At 46.2% G+C, this 23,625-nt stretch overlaps 1 protein-coding gene across 1 annotated transcript; it reads left to right on the top strand.

Moving 5' to 3' along the window:
* The first annotated feature begins 317 nt into the window (after nt 1–317).
* Nucleotides 318–15,297, top strand: GM2A (GM2 ganglioside activator). Its single transcript, XM_045436899.1, has 4 exons — nt 318–617; nt 6,070–6,222; nt 13,057–13,239; nt 13,624–15,297. The coding sequence occupies exons 1-4, from the start codon at nt 528–530 to the stop codon at nt 13,777–13,779; spliced, it is 582 nt and encodes a 193-aa protein (XP_045292855.1). The 5' UTR covers nt 318–527; the 3' UTR covers nt 13,780–15,297.
* The last annotated feature ends 8,328 nt before the right edge of the window (nt 15,298–23,625 follow it).

Here is a 23,625-nt window from a genome sequence, read left to right as displayed (position 1 = left end):
GCTTAGCATGCATTAAAGCACTTACTCTCAGTAATTACAATTACGATTATAATTATTCAAAAGACACAGAAATTCGTAAAACGGATACAGGAAAGCGTAATAGGAACAGGGAGCGTGACATTTGCTCAAGGAATGCACGTGAGTTTGAAAACAAAAAGGCAGCGCGGGGCAAAGCCTGGGTCTAGAAACAGCAGCCCCGCCCCGCCCCTCGCTCCGGCCCCCGCTCCTAAGCCCCGCCCCTTCCACGCTCCTGGCTGGGCCAACGCCCGTCAGAAGGAGGGGCTTGACGCTCTTGCGCAGTGGGAGGGGCTCAAGTAGAAACCTCTTGGGGGCGGAGTCGGGAGAGAGAAGTCCACCACCAGGCCTTGAAATCTCAGATCCAGACCGGGAGGGGCAAAGCTGGAAGTGGCAGCGCTCAGCTTTGCATAGCAATACCCCGCTTTGCATAATAAATGAAGGCAAGTATTTAAAGGCGCCGCCGCCAACACAGACCTAGTAGTTAGGCCCGCGCAGACCTATCGCTTGCCATGAGTCCCCAGGTACAGGCTCCGCACCTGATCCTCTTGGTCCTGCTTCTCGCCAGTCCTGTGGCCCCTGAGTTCCTCTTCCTGAAACAGGTGAGCACTCTCTCCTTTCCGAGGCTTCTCCCAGCATGCCGGCCCAGTTGGGGGTGTATGGGTCTGAGTGGGATTATGGGGGTGGCTATTCTGGTTTCCAGAATTCCTTCTCTGTCACAGAGCCTCCCAGAGTCACTAACTGTGGGAGATTGAGTGGGTCCTTTTCTCTCTACGAGTTTCGGTTAACCCATCTGTACAGTGAGGGTGGGCTGTTAGGCCTCATTCTGCTCCAGACTTTGGGGAAGGGTTAATCTCCCTCACGTCTCTATTCCTGCCCTCTTTCCCAACATTGGGGTGAAATTTGGCAGAACTGCAAGACTAATGAACTGCTCCCAGGCCCAGAGCCTCATCCTTGTTTACCTGCCCCCTCCCCCTTCCGCTCCTGGTAAAAAGGCCTGGCACCCATCCTGTCCCCTTCTGTACAGCTCTGTGGCTCGGCTTGTCCTGATGGGTGGGTGGGTTTGAGAGTCAGGAAGGCCCACACTCGTTCTTCTGGTGACAGAGATCCAGTCGTGTGACCCACTGCTTGTGGTTATGGGTCATGAAGAGTCTCCAGCCTCCAGGCTTCCTCCTTCACTTCTTACTCACCCCATGCTCCAGACCCTTGAAAATGGGAAGTTTTGTCATTCTGAGACCCGGAGAAGCCTAGTTCCATTGCCTGTTTGCTGCATAGCTATGGACAAGACACCTTATCTCTGGCAGCTGTTCAGGAGAGGCCCAGCCTCTCTGCCTCTGACCACCTTGGAAATATTTGCTTGGAAATAGAGCAAGGAGAGGAACAGTGTGGTGTAGGGAAAAGTGGAATAGGATTGAGGCTTGACTTCTCATCCCTGCTATGTGCCTAATCTCTGGGCCTGGCATTTTGGCTCCCTGAGTCTTGGTCTCCTCATCTGTAAAATGGGCATGGTGATACCAGCCTACCTTTCTTAGATGGATGTGGGTGAAGGGAAATGCTTTCATGAATGGAAAGGCTCTGAAAATCTTAAACAAGGAAAGTGATCTAAGCCAGTGGGCTTGGCCTCAACCTGCCCCAGGGGCAAGGGGTCTATTTGATTTTGCCTGTTGAATGAAGGCATAAGGACCTCTTGGCCTTATTTGCCTGGAGGATTCACAATTTGTCTGTGAATGTAGGTTGAGAATGTTTCTCTTGGCTTCAGGGCCCACCACTTTGAGGTGGAGTCTGGCTAGAGCTCCAACTTGCCCTATATCCCCAATTCTCTTATATGTCTTGGCCATAGATGCCATCCCAGACCAGAGGGCTTTCGATCAGCGGTCTGGGGGAGGCCCTGAGACATCCGAGAGCTCGCTCACCTCACGCAGGCCCACAGAGGATAGGGCCTCACTTAAGATTGCACAACATGTGGCACTTTCTGTTTTTCTCTGGGCTCATGTGATTCAGAGCCCCTATGCCTGAGACCATGGGGCAGATAAAAGCAGTGGGGTGATAGTGAGCATTTAAGCATCTGGAAACTTGAGTTTCATTTCCTCTTCTAGCATGAACCAGTTTCATGTCCCTGGGCTGTGGCCCACATTAGACAGGGGGGAGAATGTCTGGTCCCGTGCTGGGCATATAATAGGTGCTTCATAGACTCTGTGACACTGTATAATGATCGTCATTTATTGTGCACATACTCTGTGCTGTGTGTATGTGTGTGTGTGTGTGTGTGTGTGTGTGTGTGTGTGTGTGTGTTTTCTAATAAGCTGTTTTGGGAAAATAGTTTTAGATTTACAGGAAAGTTGCAGAGACACTACAGCGTTCTCATATACTCCTCACCCGGTTTCCCCTCCCGTCAACATCTTGTGTTACCATTGCGCATTTGTCCAAACTGAGACATCAACATTGGCTCATCACCATTAGCTAAACTCTAGGCTTTATTTGGGTTTTACCAGTTTTCCCATGAATGCCCTCTTCCTGTTCCAGGATGCAGTCCAGGGCACCACAGTGCTCAGTCTCCTCTGACCTGTGACAGCTTCTCAGTCTCATGTTTCCATGGTTTGCCAGCCTTGAGGAGTGGTGATCTTAACATTCTGTACAGTCTTCTCGTTCTCCCGGTAGCCCTGTGAGAAGATAGAATTATGCCCATTTCATAGATGAGGAAACCGAACCTCAAGTGGGTAACTTAACCCATGGTCTCAGCTAGCGCCGAGTGGCTGAGGTATGATTGGAACCCAGGTCTGTGATAGTCACCCATATTTTTGCCTCCAGAGCTGCCCTTACTGGGGATGGCAAATACAGTAGTGTCCCGCTCCCACGCCACCTCCTTCTCCATGGTTTCGCTTTCCATTGTGTCCGTTAGTCCGGTCAGTCGCAATCTGGAAGCAGATGATCCTTCTTCAAATAGTAGCCCAATGCTATATCACAGTGCCTGTATCCTGCACCTCACTCCCATCTCATTGGACAGGCACTTGGTCTAGCCGATCTTCACAAGGAGGGTGAGTGCAGTACAATAAGATATCTTGAGGGAGAGAGACCACATTCACATAACTGTTACTATGGTATGTTATTGTAATTGTTCTATTTTATTATTAAGGTTGTTAATCTCTTCCTGTGCCTAATTTATAAGTTAAACTTTATCATAGATATATCATAGGTATGATATATCATTAAAAAAAAGTGTGTATAGAAAAAGACACAGTATATATAGGGTTCAGGACTCTCTGTGATTTTAGGCATCCAATGGGGGTCTTGGAATGTATCCCGCGCAGGTAAGAGGGAACCCCTGTGCCAGGCTTGGCCCTCAGTGGGCTTTGCTAATCCTTCACGCCTGCTTTTCCAGATGAGACTGGACCCAGCTGCAGAATTCATTGCCATAGAAACCTCTAGTCGGGCACCAGGAAACTGAGTTCTTATGCCTCCCCCAGAGCCTGAAGGACAGGGAGCTTAGGAGAAGGGAGGGAGTTCCTCAGCTCCGACAGGATACTCAGGGCACCTGCCCGAGCCTGGAATCAGTTCTCAGGTTGCCTGAGAATCTGTGAAAGCAGCCCCGGAAAATGGCTAGGCCTCCAACTTACCCTCCAGCCCAACTCTTAAGTCCAGACATTTCTTTGATTTGACAGTGGCCTCCTGACTGGTCTCCCCCTTCCAGACTTGTCCCTCTCCAATCCATTCTGAACCATAAACCAGACTGTGGCACTTTCTTGCGATGGGGTTCCATTGCACTTACAGTAAATCCAGCGTCCCAATTATAACCTGTGAGGTCCTACATTAAATGACCTCACCACCCCTCCAACCTTATCTGTGTCAGTCATCCACTACATCTAGCCCAACGAACGGCCTTCTTGTAGTGCCCAGACCGGCTAAGCTTCCCACCACAGGGCCTTTGCCCATGTTGCCTCTGCCTGGAAAGAACATTCTTTCTCTGTACTTACATGGCTGACTCCTCATCCTGCAGGAGTCCAGCTTAAGTATCATTTCCTTACCACCCTATTTAAGTAAGTCATTCGTTACTCTCAACATTCTCTCTGTTAATCATAGTGGGTAATATTTATTGGCATTAGACTGTAAGCTCCTCAAGGCAGGGCAAGAACATTTCTAATTGTTTACCGCTATTAACACAGACTTAGCCCAGGGCCCGTGATCATTGCTCCGTAAATATTTGTGGGATGAATATTGAAGGAAACATTTATTGGCACTTACCTTGTGTAAGGGGCTGTGGGGCGTGCAGGCATGAATCAGACCCTGTTTTGCTTTTCTTCCTCATGTCATGATGTTTCATTCCAAGGGACAGAAACCAATAACCAAAAGCTCAAGTGAGGGGAAGTTTACTTGAATCTCATGAAACTAATGGCGGGAAGTGGAGGCTGGGCCATCCAATGGCTGTTTAGTGAGCCAGCTCATGCTTTGGGCCTGGCATTGTGTTAAGAGCTCTATGCGCATGCTATCATCCTGACTACAGCCCTGAGAAGAAAGTATGCAGCCCCCACTTAGAAGATATGGAGATTGGGGTGCCAAAGGGGAAACTGGCCTATAGAATCACATAATATGGTGGTTGAGCTACACCTATTGACTAAAGCTTTTTTTTTTTTTTAATTTTTTTAACGTTTATTTATTATTGAGAGACAGAGCGTGAGCAGGGGAGGGGCAGAGAGAGGGAGACACAGAATCTGAAGCAGGTTCCAGGCTCTGAGCTGGCAGCACAGAGCCTGACGCGGGGCTCGAACTCACAAACTGTGAGATCATGACCTGAGCTGAAGTCTGACGCTTAACTGACTGAGCCACCCAGGTGCCCCTTGACTATCTTTGATTTACCTTGTGTCTCACTCCAGAGGCATGCCTTTCACTTCTACCCCATACTGCCTACTGAGATGGGTGGGTGGGTCAGGTGGGGTGACACTTCTGTTCCCTTTTCCAGAAATCAGTTAGTACTTGTCTGTTTCAGAACTTTGGCTTGGCTGTGGGTCACAGGTCTAGGTGTTCTGGCCTCATCCCAAAGGTTGAGCACAAAGCCCAAGTCCTTTTAGTGATTTTTGCCTTAATCTCAATTTCCCAGAGGCAGAGAGAATCTGTCAGCCTAACTTGGGTTAGGTGTTTCCATTCAGCCCAGTCGGCTGTGTTGACGAGGAGGATGGGCTTGGGGGTTTGGGGGTGGTAGATTTTCCTTCCAAGATGGGATGTGCATTGTGGGAGTATTTGAAGTATCTCGTAGGTGGTCTTCAGGAGGCCTGGAAGGGTGTGAGTGGGTGAGCAGAGTCTGCACTATGTAGGAAATGTTAAAGATCATAGACAAGCAGGCAGGGTTCTGTGGGAGTGGGGAGTCAGTGGTCATGTGTATCCAGACAGGATGGTGGAATCTAGAGACCTCTGGGGGATGTGGAGAAAGAAGAGGGAGTGGCTCAGCAGAGCGGGGAGGGTGACCCAGATGGGGAAGGGCATGGGCAATAGGATGAGAGGAAGGAAGCACTGGTTAAGACTGGTGAAGCTCATTCATTGGGGTTCATCAACGAGCAGCCCACTGGGGGTCTCTCCATGTGTGTCCAAGTCTCTCCCTGGGCCAATTGCATACCCCTTGAGGGTGGGCTTTCCCACTGTGTTAAGTTTCCTATTGTTCCTGGCCATGGATTGGGCACGGGTGTGACCTGAATAAGGTCCTGGACACGGGGCTGCAAAGGTGAATCCTCTGGGGGCTTCCCTCTAAGGAGATACCAAGACTGGCTGGAGAGGGGTGGTTGGGGTCAGGGGGTGGGCAATCAGAGAAGGTACCTACTGAGAGTGGATATGAAGCTCAAGGTCTGGTATATTGTACTTTATACTTGACAGCATACTTTTGGGAGATGATGTCTTTCGAGTCTTTTAGAATGGGTACAAACGTTATCCTGGGCTTACAGATATGGAGTTGCAGATAAAGCCCGGGGAGGGGAGGCACCTTGCCCAACGTCATGCCATCAGTAGCCTGTTCTGTTGTTGTTTCTGACCTTTCTTTTCTTTCTGTCTGATTGTCCCTGGCCATCCCAGCTCAGTAGCTTTTCCTGGGATAACTGTGATGAGGGGAAGGACCCTGCCGTGATCAAAAGCCTGACTCTGGAACCTGACCCCATTGCCTTTCCTGGGAACTTGACTGTTAGCGTCGAGGCCCGGACTAAAGTCCCTCTCACTAGTCCTCAAAAGGTGAGCTTGGGGGTGGGCGGTGGGGTCAGGGCAGGGGGTGCTGGAGGGAAGGTGCCACGGGCCAGCTGGCAGGGGTCCTGACGGATGTATGCTCAGGCAACGGTGAGTAATTGTGCAATCCTGGAATCCCAGAGCAGCAAAGGATGTGGACATTCATAGACTGTCTGATAACTCCAGCTGGGAAATTTTGTTTTGGACAAACAGACACATCACTTAGTAAATACTATGTCGTCCCTTTAGAAAATACACATGGTTAAAAGGGGTAAAATTAACTCACCTGAAATCTCACTACCCAGTGATCAGGGATAAGCACTTTTAACATTTGGTAGGCTCGGCTCTGGAACTGTCCCCACACACATATTTTGAATGGGTATGTATGAAAATAAGCAATGCTTCTTGTAAATGTCCTCCTGTAATCTGACTCCTCATGAGAGTCATTATTAGCTATTTACATATTGTCAGAATGTTTTCTACAGTTGTAAATATATGTACATTTATACTAATGGTTTTTTTGTTAATGTTTGTTTATTTTGAGAGAGAGGGGGAGAGTGTGAGCAGGGGAGGGGGAGAGAGAGAGAGAGATAGAGAGAGAGAGAGAAAATCCCAAGCAGACCCCGCACTGTCAGTGCAGAGTCCAATATGGGGCTCCAACCCATGAACCGTGATATCATGACCTGAGCCAAGACCAAGAGTGGGATGTTTAACCAACCGAGCCATCCAGCCTCTCCACATGAATGGGTTTTTGTGGCATGTGCTGTTAAACTTGCTTTTTGGGGCATCATACTGTATATTCGTTCTTTCTTTCTTTCTTTCTTTCTTTCTTTCTTTCTTTCTTTCTTTCTTTTTTAATTTTCTTTTAATGTTTATGTTTGAGAGAGAGAGAGAGACAGAGCTTGAGCGGGGAGGGGGAGGGAGAGAGGGAGATACAGAGTTTGAGGCAGGCTCCAGGCTCAGAGCTGTCAGCCCAGAGCCCAAGGCGGGGCTCGAACCCCCGAACCTTGAGATCATGACCTGAGCTGAAGTCAAATGCTTAAATGACTGAACCACACAGGTTGCCCCTCTATACTTCTTTGTATGGTGTTTGGCATCATTTTTTTTTTTTTTTTGGCAGAAATATTCTGTTGTAGATCTGTCCTGATATACTTAACAAATCTATTGTCAGACATTTAGTTTGTTTCCGGGGTGGTTTTTTGTTTGTTTGTCTGGCTTTTGTTTATTTTTTGGTTGGTATAAACACCTTTGCTGAAATTATCCTTGTAATGTATCTTTTTGTACTTTTGTGACTATCTAGACACAGACTTTTTTAGGTCTTTAGATACATACTGCCCAAGTGCCTTCAGATGTTTGAGCCCATGTATTCCCTAACCAGCAAGGGATTTGCCTTTTTCCACACATTTGTTGGTACTGAGCATTTTCTGAAAATGTTTTCCAGTATTTTATGCCATTCCTAATGAGGTGAAATGTCTTTCATAAGTGTTCTTGCCTTTTATGTTTACTCTGGGAAGAGCCAGTTTGTTCATGCCTGTTGCCTATTTTGGGGGTGGCTATTTACATGCTTTTTTTTTTTTTTGAAAGAACAATGAAGGCTTTTTAAATACCATACATTGTATCCTTCTTACTACTTTGAATTGGTGCCTTTATTCCATATTCTGATAAGCCCTTCAGATTATCCTTTTGCCCAGATATTCTCGCACCAGTGTTTCTTTGATTCTTTAAAAGTTTTCTGCAGGTGCCTGGGTGGCTTAGTCAGTTGAGTGTCCGAGTCTTGATTGTGGCTCAAGTCTTGATCTCACAGTTGTGGCATCGAGACCCACTTTAGGCTCTGCATGGAGTATGGAGCCTTCTTGAGATTTTTTTCTCTCTCTCTAAAAAATATTTAAACAGTTAAAAAAAATAAACAGTTTCTGATTTGGAATCTGTGTCTATAACTGCCCTTAGACTTGGCTGAATCACAGCTACCTCATAGGTTGCTTGTAGACTGTGAGAAGTAAACTCACTGACTCAATCAAAGGGGGTGCGTGGAGACTCAGAGCACAGTGCAGCGAGGCTTTAATGAATGTTCTTGCAAGAGCGGGTATCTGATGGAGAGGCACACTCAGGGAGGCACACTCGGGGCGGTTACAGCAGGCAATTTATCTCCTAGCCTGCAAGTCCCTCCCCTGATTCCTCATTGGCTGAGCACTACAGAGGTTACAGCCTTACCGGAAGTGGCCTATGCCCATGTAAGGCAAAAAGTAGTCTGATTGGAACAAATGTACATTCTTTGAGGTGATGCAGAGACTTCAGTTCTTTGGTGCATGTTCATTGCAAAGCCGAGAAACGGAGAGGGGAAGAACCAGGAAGTGAAGTGTTGGAGGGTTTGGGACTCCACTGTGGTGGGGGAGGGGTTCGTACATTTTCCAGTTGGTTGTAAACCTGTTGTTAATTAGACAATACAGCTTTTATTTGGTACTTCTGAAAATGAATCATCTCCCTTACTTCTCACACGGGATTTACTGTGTTAATAACATAGAGTGCTTTGCACAAGACCTGCTCAGTACATGTCAACTCTTGTTAATGGTTCAGTTAGTGTCAGTCTTTTCCTGTGGCCCCAGACAGAAGCCCTGGATGTGTGGACAGCTCTTGGGCCCTGTCTTCCCTTGTACCTCCTTCCAAGTCTTCTCCAAGCTAGATCATTGCATTTTCTTTTTCAACTTTTTCTAATGTTTTATTTATTTTTGAGAGAGAGAGAAAGCATGAGCCTGGGGAGGGGCAGAGAGAGAGGGAGACACAGAATCTGAAGCAGGCTCCAGGCTCTGAGTTGTCAGCACAGAGCCTGACATGGGGCTTGAACTCACAAGCCGTGAGATCATGACTAGAGCAGGTCAGAGGCTTAACTGACTGAGCCACCCAGGTACCCCGATCATTGCATTTTCTTTAGCTGTTTATCAAGAGATAATCTATGAGAGTCACACAAATGCCATTTCCCTGCTCCTTCTGCTGAATGTGGAGTGTAGGGCTCTTTGGCAGGTGCCACGATGCTTGCTCTCCTCTCACCATTACACAGAATGCTGGCTTTTCTCTGATGCTGTGCATCTGACATGGAAGGAAAAAGCCAGTGAGCTCCTTCTGCCCCCAGCCTGCTTTTCATGGCTTTTTCAAAGGCCATTAAGACGGACCTCCCCTTTCCTTACCTGTTACAAATTTGGGCCATTGCACTTTGTAAAAACCGAGCTCAGATTCTCTTAGCCCTTTCCCTTCCCCCTACATTTCTCTTCGCATTTATTTTTGGTTTAGTTCCTTTACTTTTCAGGGTATATGCATATTAGCTATTAAATGGAAGCCTCTGAACACTTGTGTAGGAGAAAAGATGATTAGCCTCATCTTACAGATCAGGGAAAGGGAGACTCTCAGAAGGTGTGACCTGCCCCGGGTCCTGGAGTTATTAGCACATTCAAGGCTGGTGTCCTTTTGTTGTGTTCCCTGTTCCTGAACTCTTCTTGGCAAGGAGGTGGACTTAGTGCTCGGTGTGTTTGCAGGAGAGTGCTCCAGAACTTTCCCTTGCCCGGCAGAGATCCCCTTGGGAGAGTTGCTCAGACTGTAGCCCCTTATGAACCTGGAGGCCTCTTTTTTTTTTTTTTTTTAATTTTTTTTTTAACGTTTATTTATTTTTGACACAGAGAGAGACAGAGCATGAACAGGGGAGGGGCAGAGAGAGAGGGAGACACAGAATCGGAAGCAGGCTCCAGGCTCTGAGCCATCAGCCCAGAGCCCGACGCGGGGCTCGAACTCACAGACCTCGAGATCGTGACCTGGCTGAAGTCGGACGCTTAACCGACTGCGCCACCCAGGCGCCCCTGGAGGCCTCTTGAGATCAGTGGCTTCTACCCCTTGTTACTGAGGCCCGGGGAGCGAGTGGTCCAGGCCCACACAGCCTGCTAGCAGGAGAGCCAGCCCATCCTCTTCCTCTGATCTTGCCGAAGTAGATTTTTTTCTTTTTAATCCAGAGTCCCATCTTGGACCTAGATGGACTTAGCCCCTGCTTCAGTGTTTAGAAGCTGGATGCCCAGATTCCATGAGCCAAGGGCAAGACTAAACCTACCCCTGGAACTCCCTTTTCTCCTTTTGACTTGCTCCACTGGATTTGGTATACTAACTCCCTTCTGTGGGTCCTCTCTCAAGTTCCAGCCTGGACCCTAGCTTTCATACCCTCAGGAATCATAAATTGCTGCTTCGTTTGGCATATGTGCTTATTTTGGGCTTTTAGACATATGGCTTTCAGTCCGGATGGTTTGCACTCCCCCCCCCCACCGGCCCCCCTCCCTGCCCACTAAAGTCATGTACCTGCAGTGCCCCTGCCTGAGGCCTTTATAACTGCCTCCCTTTCAGTTGGCTCCCTTTCAGTTGCTATCAGCGTGTCTAGATCTAGAGCCTTTGTGTGTCTATCCCTGTGGTGGAAGGCAAAAGAAATAATTTCTTTTCAACCTGTAAGAAATTTTTATGCTCAGGATGTCAGAACTGGTAGGTCTCTTTGAGATCATGAGATCCAAATATTCCATTGTTAAGTTGGAGGAGTGGACGCCTGATGGGGAAGGGACCTGCCCATGGGCCCCAGCAGGCGCAGGGATCCTGCCTCGCTTACCTGTCAGTGCCTCTGTCTGTCTTGTTTTCAGGACAGGTCCCATGACCACAAGTTTATTAAGGTAATCTATCTGAGCTACCTAACTGCCAAGGAAGTCTTGGACTGGAGAGACGGCTGGACTTAGGGCCCAGCCTTGCTTGCTTTCCTGAGCCAGAGGAGCAAGTAGGTTGAGAACAGGGATTTGGAAATGAGCCATGATTTGCAATCCCCAAATGGTAGGCATGGCTGCTGCCTCAAAAGCTCCTGTTGCCTTCTGTTCTGAGTACCTCCTGTGCTGTGCTTGTCCTGGCTGGGGGAGGCACGGTGCCTTCTGGTGGTACAGCCCCACAGCCTTCCAGCCTGGGGGGAACACCCCAGGTAGGACTTGGTCCCCACTGGCCCCTCATCTTGTTCAGGGCACATCTGGCTCAACCATTTTCATTGGGGTGTTGGTGAAGCAAGGGCTGGGGAGATGGTGCTGGCTAAGAGAGAAGGTGGGACAGGTTGTCATGCAGGAGTTAACGTCTGGATTTCAGGCACCACCACTAAATGATTTACAGCCATTGTCTCACTCTGTGGTGGGGTGGTGTGACAAAGCTAGGCACTCTAAAATACCCTGCTTTTGCCGGTAAGAGAAAGGGCGAAACGAGCAGTAGCTCCCCACCAGGACACAACACTAGGACGTAGCTTTCCAAATACTCTTTCAGTGCAAAGGGGCTGGGGCAGGTTTGGCAGGAGAGCAGAAAAGGCGGCCGGGAGGGGACCATGCGGGATAATGTGTGTGTCAGCAGAGCGGCCTGAGGTCAGCCAGAGAAGTAGTTTGAGTTTGTCCACAGGCTATATTGACGTCTCCCTTAGGCCTGGGCCTGGGTCCTGACCTCTGGGGCAGTTGGATAGCTGACAGCCTGGGGAGCCAGCCTAAAAAACCCAGCAGGCTCTGGGGCAATAAGTGCCCACCGGGGTTTGTCTATTAGAAACAAAAGCCCTAGGGGCGCCTGGGTGGCACAGTCGGTTAAGCGTCCGACTTCAGCCAGGTCACGATCTCGCGGTCCGTGAGTTCGAGCCCCGCGTCAGGCTCTGGGCTGATGGCTCAGAGCCTGGAGCCTGTTTCCGATTCTGTGTCTCCCTCTCTCTCTGCCCCTCCCCTGTTCATGCTCTGTCTCTCTCTGTCCCAAAAATAAATAAAAACGGAGAAAAAAAAAATTAAAAAAAAAAAAAAAAAAAAAAAGAAACAAAAGCCCTAACTCAAGCAAGCCTTGAGGCTGAGGAACATAGAATGCTAGAATGTCAGAGCTGAAAGGGATCCTAAAGTTGTAGTTTCCTGCCCATACAGAATCAGATGCTTGAATGAACTCGCTTCCTTCAGCCCTTTTCTGTTTTCCCTTGATACATTTGGTGGGGCATGAACATGGTCCAGAGAGACTACTCACTTAGTGAATGTTTAGCATGGGCCAGGCTCAGCTGGCATGTCCACCTGGAGGTCTGGCCACTTCTGGGTCAGCCGCAAGCTCTAGAACAGGAGTTCAATCACGATGGCGTGGAGGTGTGACACGCATCACAGATCTTCTCATCTAGCTTCTCTCTGGGCTCAGGGGTCGTTCCGTGGCTGGGTCCAGGGAGCCCGCCACTTCTTGTGGTAGTTCTGTCGGTTGCACCCTAGCTGTGGTTGGTAAGAAGATCTTCCTTACATCAATCCCAAAGTGATCTCCCTATGAATTCCTCTTGTTTCAAATTCTGTCCTTTATGGCTCGACAGAGAAAGTTTGATCCAAGAATAGCAAATCGGTTTCATGTTGGTCACCAGCTCCGATCGGCTGGTGGTACCGCCTGAAGTTCTCCACAGCGGAGGGTTGTAAAGCCAGGGTTGGGCCGAGAAGGGAGATCGAGGAAGCAATGCCAATTAGCCAGTTAGCAGTTCAAGGACGAATGCATTTCAACTCGAGTGTTAGCTTTAACCAGTGGAAATGACTATCTAAAGAAACCGAAGACGGTGGTTCAGTCAACAGGGAGAAAAAAAAAAAAAATCACAGCAATTATTAATATCTGCCTCAGGCACAGGAAAAGGTTAGCAATGGAACATGTGCCGCAGTATTGTCATTTCTGAATCCGAATATCTCCAAGACCCCATCTAGTTAGAGATTCTGTGATTAAAATGAAATGCTGCCCTTTCAAAGATGTAGAGGAGCTGGTATGTTTGCCTTGGGATTTATGCTTTTTCAAACTCTGTCTCGCCAGGTGGAGCTAACTGTGGAAAAAGAAGTGGCTGGCTTCTGGGCCAAAGTCCCATGTGTGGATCAAATTGGCAGCTGTACCTATGAAGACTTCTGCCAAATAATTGACACTGTAATTCCCCCTGGAGAGCCCTGCCCAGAGCCGCTGCACACCTATGGGCTTCCCTGCCACTGTCCCTTCAAAGCAGTACGTACTCAGGGAGGGAGAGCATCATTTCTGGGGCTGGAGTAAAGACATGGGGTCTGGAGAGAAGGGTTCTTGCCTTCTTCTCCTGCAGACCTAGATGTCTGTGGATGTAAATGGGTGTGATCTATCCCAAACCGCTTATCTTCCGGGAGCCTTGGTTTATCCACCTGTGTTCGAACCGGGAGACTTGCACTGCAGTGTGCCCTCCCCTGCCCTTTAGCGATCACACTCCGTGCTCTGCAGGGCTATGGTGATCTCTAATCTCGCGTGCTTGTCGGGAGAGTGGGAGGAGGAGCAGGTTCGTGGCTGCAGTCCGACAGACAACTGCAGGAGAGTCCCATCAGGAGGCTGCCACTGACCTGTGACCCCTGGGTTTTCCTGCAGGGCGTGTACTCACTGCCGGAGAGTGATTTCACCCTGCCCCAGCTGGAGGTGCCCGGCTGGCTTAGCTCTGGGCACTACCGCATCAAGACGGTCCTCAGCAGCGGTGGGGAGCGTCTGGGCTGTGTCAAGATCTCTGCCTCTCTGAAGGGCAAATAATGTGGCACCAGCCACAGCAGAATGAAGGGGTGTGAGGAAGATGTCCCTCTTCTTCTGTCTTGCATTTGCCAAGGTCCAAGTCTGACTCTCTGTCCCCCTTCAAGCCCATTTCTGCAACGACGCCACTACCCTTGCTGAAAATCATTCTGTGCCACCGACATTTTAGACGCGGCCAGGCAGCCCCAACCTAGGGAGGAGCTGGGCAGTGCTTGATAGCCCGCGGCACCTGCCATGCTGGCCACTCCATTTCCCTCCTCAACCCTGTGGCTTTCTAAGAGCTTAACTCTGTTTCTAAACAGTCAAGGAATGGGACCAATATATTTTGTACCCTCAAGCTCAGACTGACCCCATCTTGGTTTCCTGAAGTACCTTCGTGATTTTCTTTAATTTTTTTTTTTTTTTTTTGTCACTGACTCCAAAACAGAATGAGAGTATTAACAGTTGGTGTTTTACTCTAATCCCCTCTTACAACGAAGGGGCTGCAGTAGTTCATCTCGGTCTGTTCCTCCATTAACTCCTATGATTAATTCAGTATTCTTTTCTAGATTTACTCAGTGAACGGTGGGACATAGTGTATCCTGGAGAGGCAGGGCATGTAGCAGAGGGCTTCACCGGGAGAGGTATTTAAGAATGCTCCTATGTGTTTAAGATAGGTTACAAACTCAGGTGCCTACAGGGCCAAGCACAAGCGACCAGGACCACCAGGAACATATTGCTTCCAGCATGTTTTTTTCCCTTTTTACAGCAGCACATATGCATTGTTACAAGGCAGCTGATGTCCAGTCTTGAGCTGGGATATTATCAGGGATGATGGGGCCTGGGATGAGTCAGAAAGAGTGCATTCAGCCCTTAGGGGCAGCTGCTATGGAACTATGGCCACTTGGTGTCACCAGAGAATGTTGTGGGCCCAGCATTGCCAAATATTCTCAATTCCACGCCCCGCCCCAACCCCCCGGCGAGGCCAGAAATCCAGACTTTTATATGAAATCTTACAGTTTTTAAATATTGGCAACTAATTATTTTTTAAGACACTGTGCATGCCACAAGGGCCAAACAGACTTATCAGTGGGGAAATCTGGCCCCGGATGGCCAGTTTGCGACCTCTGATGTACAAACCTGCATTCCCCCTGCCCTTTCAGTCTTGAGACCACTTGTCCTGTACCGTCTCTCCCTCCATACATACAAACCAATAGTGTCTGACCCGCGGAGCAGCCTCTTCCCAGCGCTAGGGGACGGGGACGCAGCCTCTCCGAGCTGTGAGCCGCGGGGATCATGAGGCAGCCTGCCCCGGCCTGGAGCGCTGTCAGGGTGAGTGGGGCAAACACTGAAAGAGCTAGAACCCACCAGCAGCTGCTCTGTAGAGCAAGGATCCAGCGAAGAACGGTGGACTCACATCAGGTGCCTGGATTCGTCCATCGTCCCGTCCTCCATGACAACTTACTGACCCACAGATCACCCCCAGTTTCTGGGCTCATTTGAAGCCCGGAATGGCAATAAACCTTTTTAACTTGCTGACAATTCCTCCTTTGTCTTGGCCGTGTATTTGTCCATGGAGCACATCTCGGCATTTTAGGAGCTTGTCTGTGGTGAGCTGTTCCTGCCAGGGAGGTTTGTCGCGGAGCCCAGGCGATCCCGGGGACCGTCTCTTCTGTTTCTGCCTCTTGAGCTGCTTGGCATCTCTGCTTCGTTCTGCATCATCACCATCCGACTTTCCTTGGTTTGCTTTTTTGCTTTCCTGTCACTCGGTGACCTCTCCAGCCTTTCCCCTTGTTGGCCTTTTTTGGTCTTATTCTCACAGTTGTTCTTTAGTTCACATCTCAGAATGGAGTCTCATGAGCTTGGTTAATGTTTCCATTTCATGCCAGGCTCTTGGGTCAAATGCTCCCCCAGTTCTCGGGAGGAGGCAAGAAATCTCAAATCATAGGCAAGAGAGAATTTTTAAGAAATGGTGCTGTGCCGACTGGGAAGCCACTTGGAAAAAGTTGAAATTAGATTCACACTTCACACCGTATGCAGAATAAACTCCAAAGGGATCCAGGGTCTAAAAGTCAGAAGATGAAACCATACCTGTACTAAAAACAGGTGAAAACTCCAGAGATGGTAAAAGATGGATACATGTGACTACATATACCTAGAAAATTCCCTCAGCAAGAAATACCATAAAGTCAAAAGACTGGAAGAAAATATTTATAGCACATATGGACAAAGGGCTGATATTTCTACTATATAAAGAATTAAACATTTAAAGGACTAAAAACCTGATAGAAAAAATTGAGAAAAGACCTAAATAAACAACTCTTCTCTCTCTATCTCACATACACTAAGATGTAAAAATGGCCCATGTAAAAATTGCACATGAAAAATGTGCAAACTTACCCATGATGAGACAAATGTAAATCAAAACAATACTGAAAGAATCACTTTTCAGGCTGATGAAAACACAAGTACAACCACACTTCTGGGAAAACTATAGGGCAACAGGCCCTTCACAGTTGGTGGGAGTGCAAAGTAGTATGATCCTTGACAACCTAACTAAACTTCAAAAGCGCCACTCTTGGGGCGCCTGGGTGGCTCAGTCGGTGAAGCATCTGACTTCGGCTCAGATCATGGTCTCATGGTTCCTGCGTTCAAGCCCGGCATCAGGCTCTAAGCTGTCAGCACGCAGCCTGCTTTAGATCCTGCCCACTCTCTCTGCCCCTCCCCTGCTGCCTCTCTCAAAAGTCAATGAAGAAACTTAAAAAAAAGTGCTCGCTCTTTGACCCAACATTCCAGCACTGGGAATTTCCTCTTAAGATACATCTCCAACAAGACGAAAATACACCTGCATGAGATGATTCATTGCAGCTTTGTGATTGCAAATCTTGGAAATGCAAATGTCTATGAGAAAGTGACTGAACATAGCATGTCCACACCGAGTACTATTTGCTATAGAAAAGAAGGAGGAAGATCTTTGAATCCATTTTGAGTTATTTCCAGGATATATCGTTAAGTGCAAAGGCACAGTACAGAGAAGTGTAATGTGCTACTTTTCATGTAAGAAAGAAGGGTTGGGTATAAATAAATACAAATGCATTTGCTCATTTGTAGAAAATAAGGAAAGATAAGCCAGAGACTAAAGAGATTAGTTATGTACAGGGCGTAGGTAGGAATATTGTGACAAGAAGGGGAAACGATAGGGTGTAAAGGATGAAGGGGGTGGGACAGTTCTGACTATATCTTTTTGTGTGACTGTGGCTCTTAGAACCATAATAATGTTCCTCATACCCAGAGCATGATGAAAATCAACCACGAGATGAGTGGAGTTCAGAATTTCACCACTGTAAATGACTTGGCTTTGGTCATTGCACTAGGGTTATGGAAGATGTTAACATTAGTGAAAGCTAGGTGCAAGGTATATTGGGAACTCTGTACTGTTTTTGCCACCTTAAAGTCTTTTTCAAGATAAAAATTTGTAAAAATATATTGCTGAAGTTTCCATTTTGAGAACTAGCTCATGGAACTTCAGTCCAGGAAGGGAGACAAACATTTATGCAAATATGTGATGTGTTCCAAAATAGAGGTGGGGAGACTGCAGAATCTGGGTTGGTGCCTGAAGTCAGAGAGGGTTTTCGTGGGGGAAGTGATAGCTGACATCTGAAAAATGAGGAATTAAGTAGGTAAAGAGAGGAACAGCATATATGGAACCTCTGCAGCAAGGGGGAACATGGTGCTTTTAGGGAGATGGACAAGGACCATTAAGACTGGAAGGAAAATTTGCTACAGGTGCAAGATGAAGCTGGAGTGGGCAGGGATGAGGGTGGGGGAGGGTGGGGAGGATTCAGATCACCTGGGGCCTTGCAACTGGGTCCAGTTGGGTCTCAATTGCCAGGTCCCAGATTTTGCCAAAGAAGCACAGACAGCAGAGAATTTATCCTACGTTGTTGCAACTAGAATGACCACTTGGGTCCTGTCAGTGATCTCAGGGTGCTGGTTGCAATCAGAGAGTGTGTTATACTCGTCACACGGTGCCTGAGCTTCTGTGTCTGGTGGCTTATCCCCCTGAACTTTAAGTCTGGCTTCCTAAGTTTGAGTCGTCCTGAAGATTTTCCCTTTCGAGAGTCCTATCATCTCTATTTCACTTTCAAGTGGTATTGACGTACCAGGTAAAAGTTCTGCCCCCACCCACTTTTCTTTGATCTTTAAACTCAGGAAATTGCTTGAGGGGCAGGCTCCTGTGTCGGCTGGATCAGCCTGGACATTGTTTGCCAATAGCAAATCTTGTCCAACCTTAGGAATTTGCCCTTTAGTGTCATTTCCAGGGGGCCACTGTGGCTCATAAACCATTGCACTGGGGCGCCTGGGTGGCTCAGTCAGGCTTCTGACTCCTGATTTTGGCTCAGGTCATGATCTCGAGGTTCGTGGGTTTGAGCCCTGCTTCGGGCTCTGCACTGACTGTGCAGAGCTTGCTTGGGATTCTCTCTCTGTCCCTCTCTCTGCCTGTCCCCCGCTTGTGCGTGCGCGCTCTCTCTCTCTCAAAATAAATAAACTTAAAAAATAAAACCATTGCACTTATGTCACTAATGTTCACTTGGAGCCAACTCTGAATGCCTCAGCTTCACACGGGTGACTTCTGCTGCTGCCTCCACACTCGCCCAGGGGGGATTTGTACTGTTTAGCGATCTCAGCTTGGGCTCTAAGTAGCAATCCCAGTTCTTTCTTTCAATGGGCTTGCTGAAGATCCAAATTAAGCCTCTCTTTAAAATGATGTTGCATATCTTTCCACTCTACACCCCAATCATAGTCCAGCTCCATCATTTTAAGATTGATCATATTTGTCCAGCAGAGAACTGCAATGGGAAATATTTGTGAGGGTCCTGGGGGAACAGGAATCCCCCCTCCAGCCAACAGCCAGGTCCAAGGCATATGGCAGTGGAGAATTCAGCCTACGTTGTGGCAACTGGAATGACCAGTTTGGGTCCTGTGATCTCAGAGTGCCAGTTGCCATCAGAAAGTGTGTGTTGTATGAGTCACGTGGTGGCCTGGGGTTCCTCGTCTGGTAGTTTACCTCCCTAATCTGATTTTGCAGCACTCTGTTTTGCATTCAAGCCTCTGCCAGTGCCAGGTTGGCTACCTAACTGTCTGTATGTAGGTCGTTCAATGCTCTGAGAAGCAGAAAATCTTACATTCCTTTTTCCAGAGGTATTTTGCAACACAGGGTCTATTAACGTCATGGGCTTTGTGACTGTCTCTGAAATTGCATGTAAAATTTAGCATGTATGCGTCTATGTGAATTTTATGGAGGGTCCGTAGCTTCCATTAAAATCTCAACAAAGTGTATGACCATCCCCTTCCCCACCCCCAAGTCATAAACCACGGTCTTACCTGCATTTTATTCTTCTATATTCTATGCGAAGGTTTCCATATATTCCCCAAAGCCTCACCTTCTCCACACTCATGCATGGTCTGGGTCCCAAAAGAGCAATGATTTTATTATTGGCTTATAGCTTTCTTATTTAGTGATGGGATGCTCCTCTCCACCTCCCTCTCTTTCATAGCTACTTCACATCTCCTCCAAGAGGTTGTTGCTTGACATTGGACCATTGGTAAAAAAAAATAATGATTCACTGAGGATGAGGGCTCTAACTCCAGCTGGGATTCCTGGGATTCCATAGCATCAATCACGTAATAGAGGGTGGCTTTGAAAAGTGATGTTACCTATACATGTTCATTACACTATAGACTTATGCTTTATATACTTTTCCATATATACTGCTACAGCTCACAATAAAATGTTTCTTAAAAATGGTGTTTCCATTAGAGTGACACAAATCATCGTTACATTTTCCCCTCACATGAAGTTGCTTTAGTTATAAGATCAATACATCACGGTTTTTTTTTTTTTTAACGTTTATTTATTATTGAGAGACAGAGAGACACAGAGCGTGAGCAGGGGAGGGGCAGAGAGAAGGGGAGACACAGAATCCGAAGCAGGCTCCAGGCTCTGAGCTGTCAGCACAGAGCCCGACGTGGGGCTTGAACTCACAAACTGCGAGATCATGACCTGAGCCGAAGTTGGTCGCCTAACCAACTGAGCCACCCAGGCGCCCCAAAATCAATACATCACTGTTAAAAATGCAATAACAGAGATAAGAAAAAGAAAGAAAGAAGAAAAGCAAAGCATAAAATTTCACTCTTAAGTCTATTGACTTGGTGAAAATTCCCAAAATGTTTTGTGTTCTGCATACCCTTCAAAATTCCTTGGCTATATGCATATGACTTCTTTTTAAAAAAGAGCCAAAATGGAATCATGCTTCACATTTTATTTTTAACAGTTGTATTGAGGTATAGTTGATAACCATTAAACGGCGTGTACCTTAGAGACTATACTCGGTAAGTTTTGAAATAGACACACAGAATCGGGAAACCATCTTCCCAAAATTGGGAACACATTATCCATCACTTCGAAGAGTTTCCTCATGCCCTTCTGTAATACTTGCCGCTTATTCTGCCTCCCCTTTCCCCTTTAAGCAACTAGATATGCTTTCTGTCCCTACAGAGCAGGTGGCATTTTCAACTACGATAAAGCTACCATGAACATGTATGTACAAGTCGTTTTATAGCTATATGCTTCCTTTTCTTTTAGGGGAGTTCCAGTTCCTCCATATCCTTGCCAGCACCACTCTGGTCGGTCTCTTAATAGGGTCGGCCCTTCTAACAAATACATAGTGGTATCTCATTATGGTTTTTATTTGGATTTCCCTAATTACGACTGATGTTGAACATTATTTTCATATGTTTATTTACCATCCATATATCTTCTTTGGTAACGGGTCTGTTCAAACCTTTGCCTAGTTAAGAAGATGAAGTTGTTTTCTTACCGCTAGGCTTTGAGAGTTCTTCATGTATTCTGGATATGAGTGTTGTTTTTTTAAATTAATTTATTTAAATTCAAGTTAGTTAACATACTGTGTAGTGTTGGTTTCAGGAGTATAACCCAGTGCTTCATCCTTACATATGACACCAGGTGCTCATCCCTGCAAGTGCCCTTTTAAATGCCCATCACCCATTTAGCCCATCCCCCCCACTCACTTCCCCTCCAACAACCCTGTTTGTTCTCTGTATTTAAGAGTCTCATATGGGTTGCCTTCCTCTCTGCTTTTATCATATTTTTCCTTCCCTTCCCTTATGTTCATCCGTTTTCTTTTTAAAAAAATATTTATTTTTGAGAGGGAGGGAGAGAATGCGTGGGTGCAAGAGTGTGGGAGGGGCAGAGAGAGGGAGACAGAGGATCTGAAGTGGGCTTTGCACCAACAGCAGGCAGCCCGATGTGGGGCTCGAACTCATGGACAGTGAGATCATAACCTGAGCTGAAGTCGGACACTTAAGCGACCAAGCCCACCCGGCCCCTATCTTTGTTATAATTCTTGAAATCAGACAACATTAGCACACCAACTTTGTTCTTCTTAAAAGATATTTTGGCTATTCTAGGTCCTTTACATTTTCAAATGAATTTTAGAATCAGCTGATCAACTTCTACAAAAAAAAAAAAAAAAAAAAAGCCTGCTGACTTTGGTGAGAATTGATATCTGAACCCCAGAGTCTTCTGAGTCATGAACAAGGTGTATTTCTCCACTTATTTAGGTGTTAATTTCTTTTAGCGATATATTAGTCTTTATGAAGATTATATATTATAGTTTTTAACAGGTGTTTCATATCTGCCATGAGAGTTACCCCCAATTACTGCATATTTTTGATGCAATTATAAGTGCAACTTCTGATTGTTTGCAGCTAGTGTAGAGAAATACAATTGGATTTTGTATATTGACCTTGTATCCTGAAGCTTTGTAAACCAATTAGTAGTAGCATTTTTGCAGATTCCATTGGATTTTCTGCGTTGGTATTATGCCATCTTCATAAAAACAGTTATTTCTTCCTTTCCAATCTGGATGCTGTTTACTTCTTCTTCCTGCCTAATTTCATTGTCTGGATATCTGGCACAATATTGAATAGAAGTCTCTGATTTGCTTCTGATCTTACAGGGAAAGTATTCAGTTCTTTCCATCAAGTATGACATTAGCTGTAGGTTTTCATAGATGCTTTTTACTGGTTGTGAAATCCCCTTGTATTCCTAGTTGCCGGGAGTTTCAGATTAAGGATAGATGTTGGATTTCACCAAATGCCTTTCCGTGTCCATTGAGATGATCATTTATTTTTTCTTTTCTAGTTTGTTAATAATGGTGAATTACACTGATTTCAAATGTTAAACCAACCCTGGATTTTTTTTGTGTGTGTGGTCTTGGTGTAAGAGATGATTTCTTTTTTTTTCCTCCAAGTTTTTATTTTTATTATTTTATTTACATTCTAGTTAGTTAACATATAGTGTAATATTGGTTCAGGAATAGAATTTAGTGATTCATCACTTACACATAACACCCAGCGCTCGTTATATAACAAGATCCCTCCTTAATGCCCACCACCCACTTAGCACGTTCCCCACCCACCTCCCTCCATCAACTCTCAGTTTGTTCTCTATCATTAAGAGTCTCTCATGGTTTGCTTCCCTCTCTCTTTTTTCCCCCCTTCCCACATATTCATCTGTTTCCTAAATTCCACATATAAGTGAAATCATATGGTATTTGTCTTTCTCTGACTGACTTATTTCACTTAGCATAATACACTTTAGCTCAATCCATGTTGTTGCAAGTGGCAAGGTTTCATTCTTTTTGAAGGCTGAGTAATATTCCATTATATATATACATATATATATATATATATATACATGTATATATGTATATATATATATAACATTTATAAATGTTTTTATATATCTCACATACTATTTTTTTTTTTCGACGTTTATTTATTTTTGGGACAGAGAGAGACAGAGCATGAACGGGGGAGGGGCAGAGAGAGAGGGAGACACAGAATCGGAAACAGGCTCCAGGCTCTGAGCCATCAGCCCAGAGCCCGACGCGGGGCTTGAACTCACGGACCGCGAGATCGTGACCTGGCTGAAGTCGGACGCTTAACCGACTGCGCCACCCAGGCGCCCCTCTCACATACTATTTTTAATAAAACAGCTTTTCCCTACTGATCAGCCACAAATATATTTGCATATCAATACGTGAATTTTTGTAATGTTTGGGGGCATCATACCATTTTATTTGGGATAAATCATAATTTAACCTAATGTTGGATGTTTGTTTCCAACTTTTTACTATTATCAAAATACAAGCTCTCCTTTTGCATAAAGTTTTGCAAACACAAAATATTCTTAGGATAAATTCCCAGGTTTAATGGGTCGGAGGGCTACACATTTGAAGACTAATGTGTCGTAAAATTGCCCTTCAGAAAAGCCATAACAATGTATACCCCCATCTGCAGAGTATAAGATTGTCTATTTTTCAAAACCCTTCCCCAAACTAGGTATTTTTTTTTAAGTAGGGCAATAGTCCTTGCACATGATGAAATCCTTCTCCTTCACACAAATCGCTCAGCCTCTTCAGCCTAAATGGCTGTAAGTGGACTTAAGATATCAGAGAAGAAAAAGAAAGGCGATGCGCTTCTACATAGGGAAGTTACCATAACGACAGATTGCTAAGAAATAAATTTGTATCCCTTCCCTACTTCTGGTAGGCACGTATCTCCGGGGCAATAGCATGTCTTGCTGATGGCAAACACCTTGATTTTCACACGTGGTTGAAAGATAAATTAATTTTTTTTCGTCTTTCAGAATGTCAGATCTAGACGAATCCTTAACAACAGATCTGTCTAGTCCTTCATTTCATAGATGGGAAAACGGTGTCAGAGAGAGTGAGTGAGGGAACTTGCCCAAGATACCACTGGAAATTAGTGGCAGGGCCAAAT

The sequence above is a fragment of the Leopardus geoffroyi genome, chromosome A1, assembly GCF_018350155.1.
Source record: "Leopardus geoffroyi isolate Oge1 chromosome A1, O.geoffroyi_Oge1_pat1.0, whole genome shotgun sequence".
NCBI lineage: Eukaryota > Metazoa > Chordata > Mammalia > Carnivora > Felidae > Leopardus > Leopardus geoffroyi.
The sequence above is the reverse complement of the archived record's forward strand: the minus strand, read 5'-3'. Positions and strand labels throughout refer to the sequence as shown.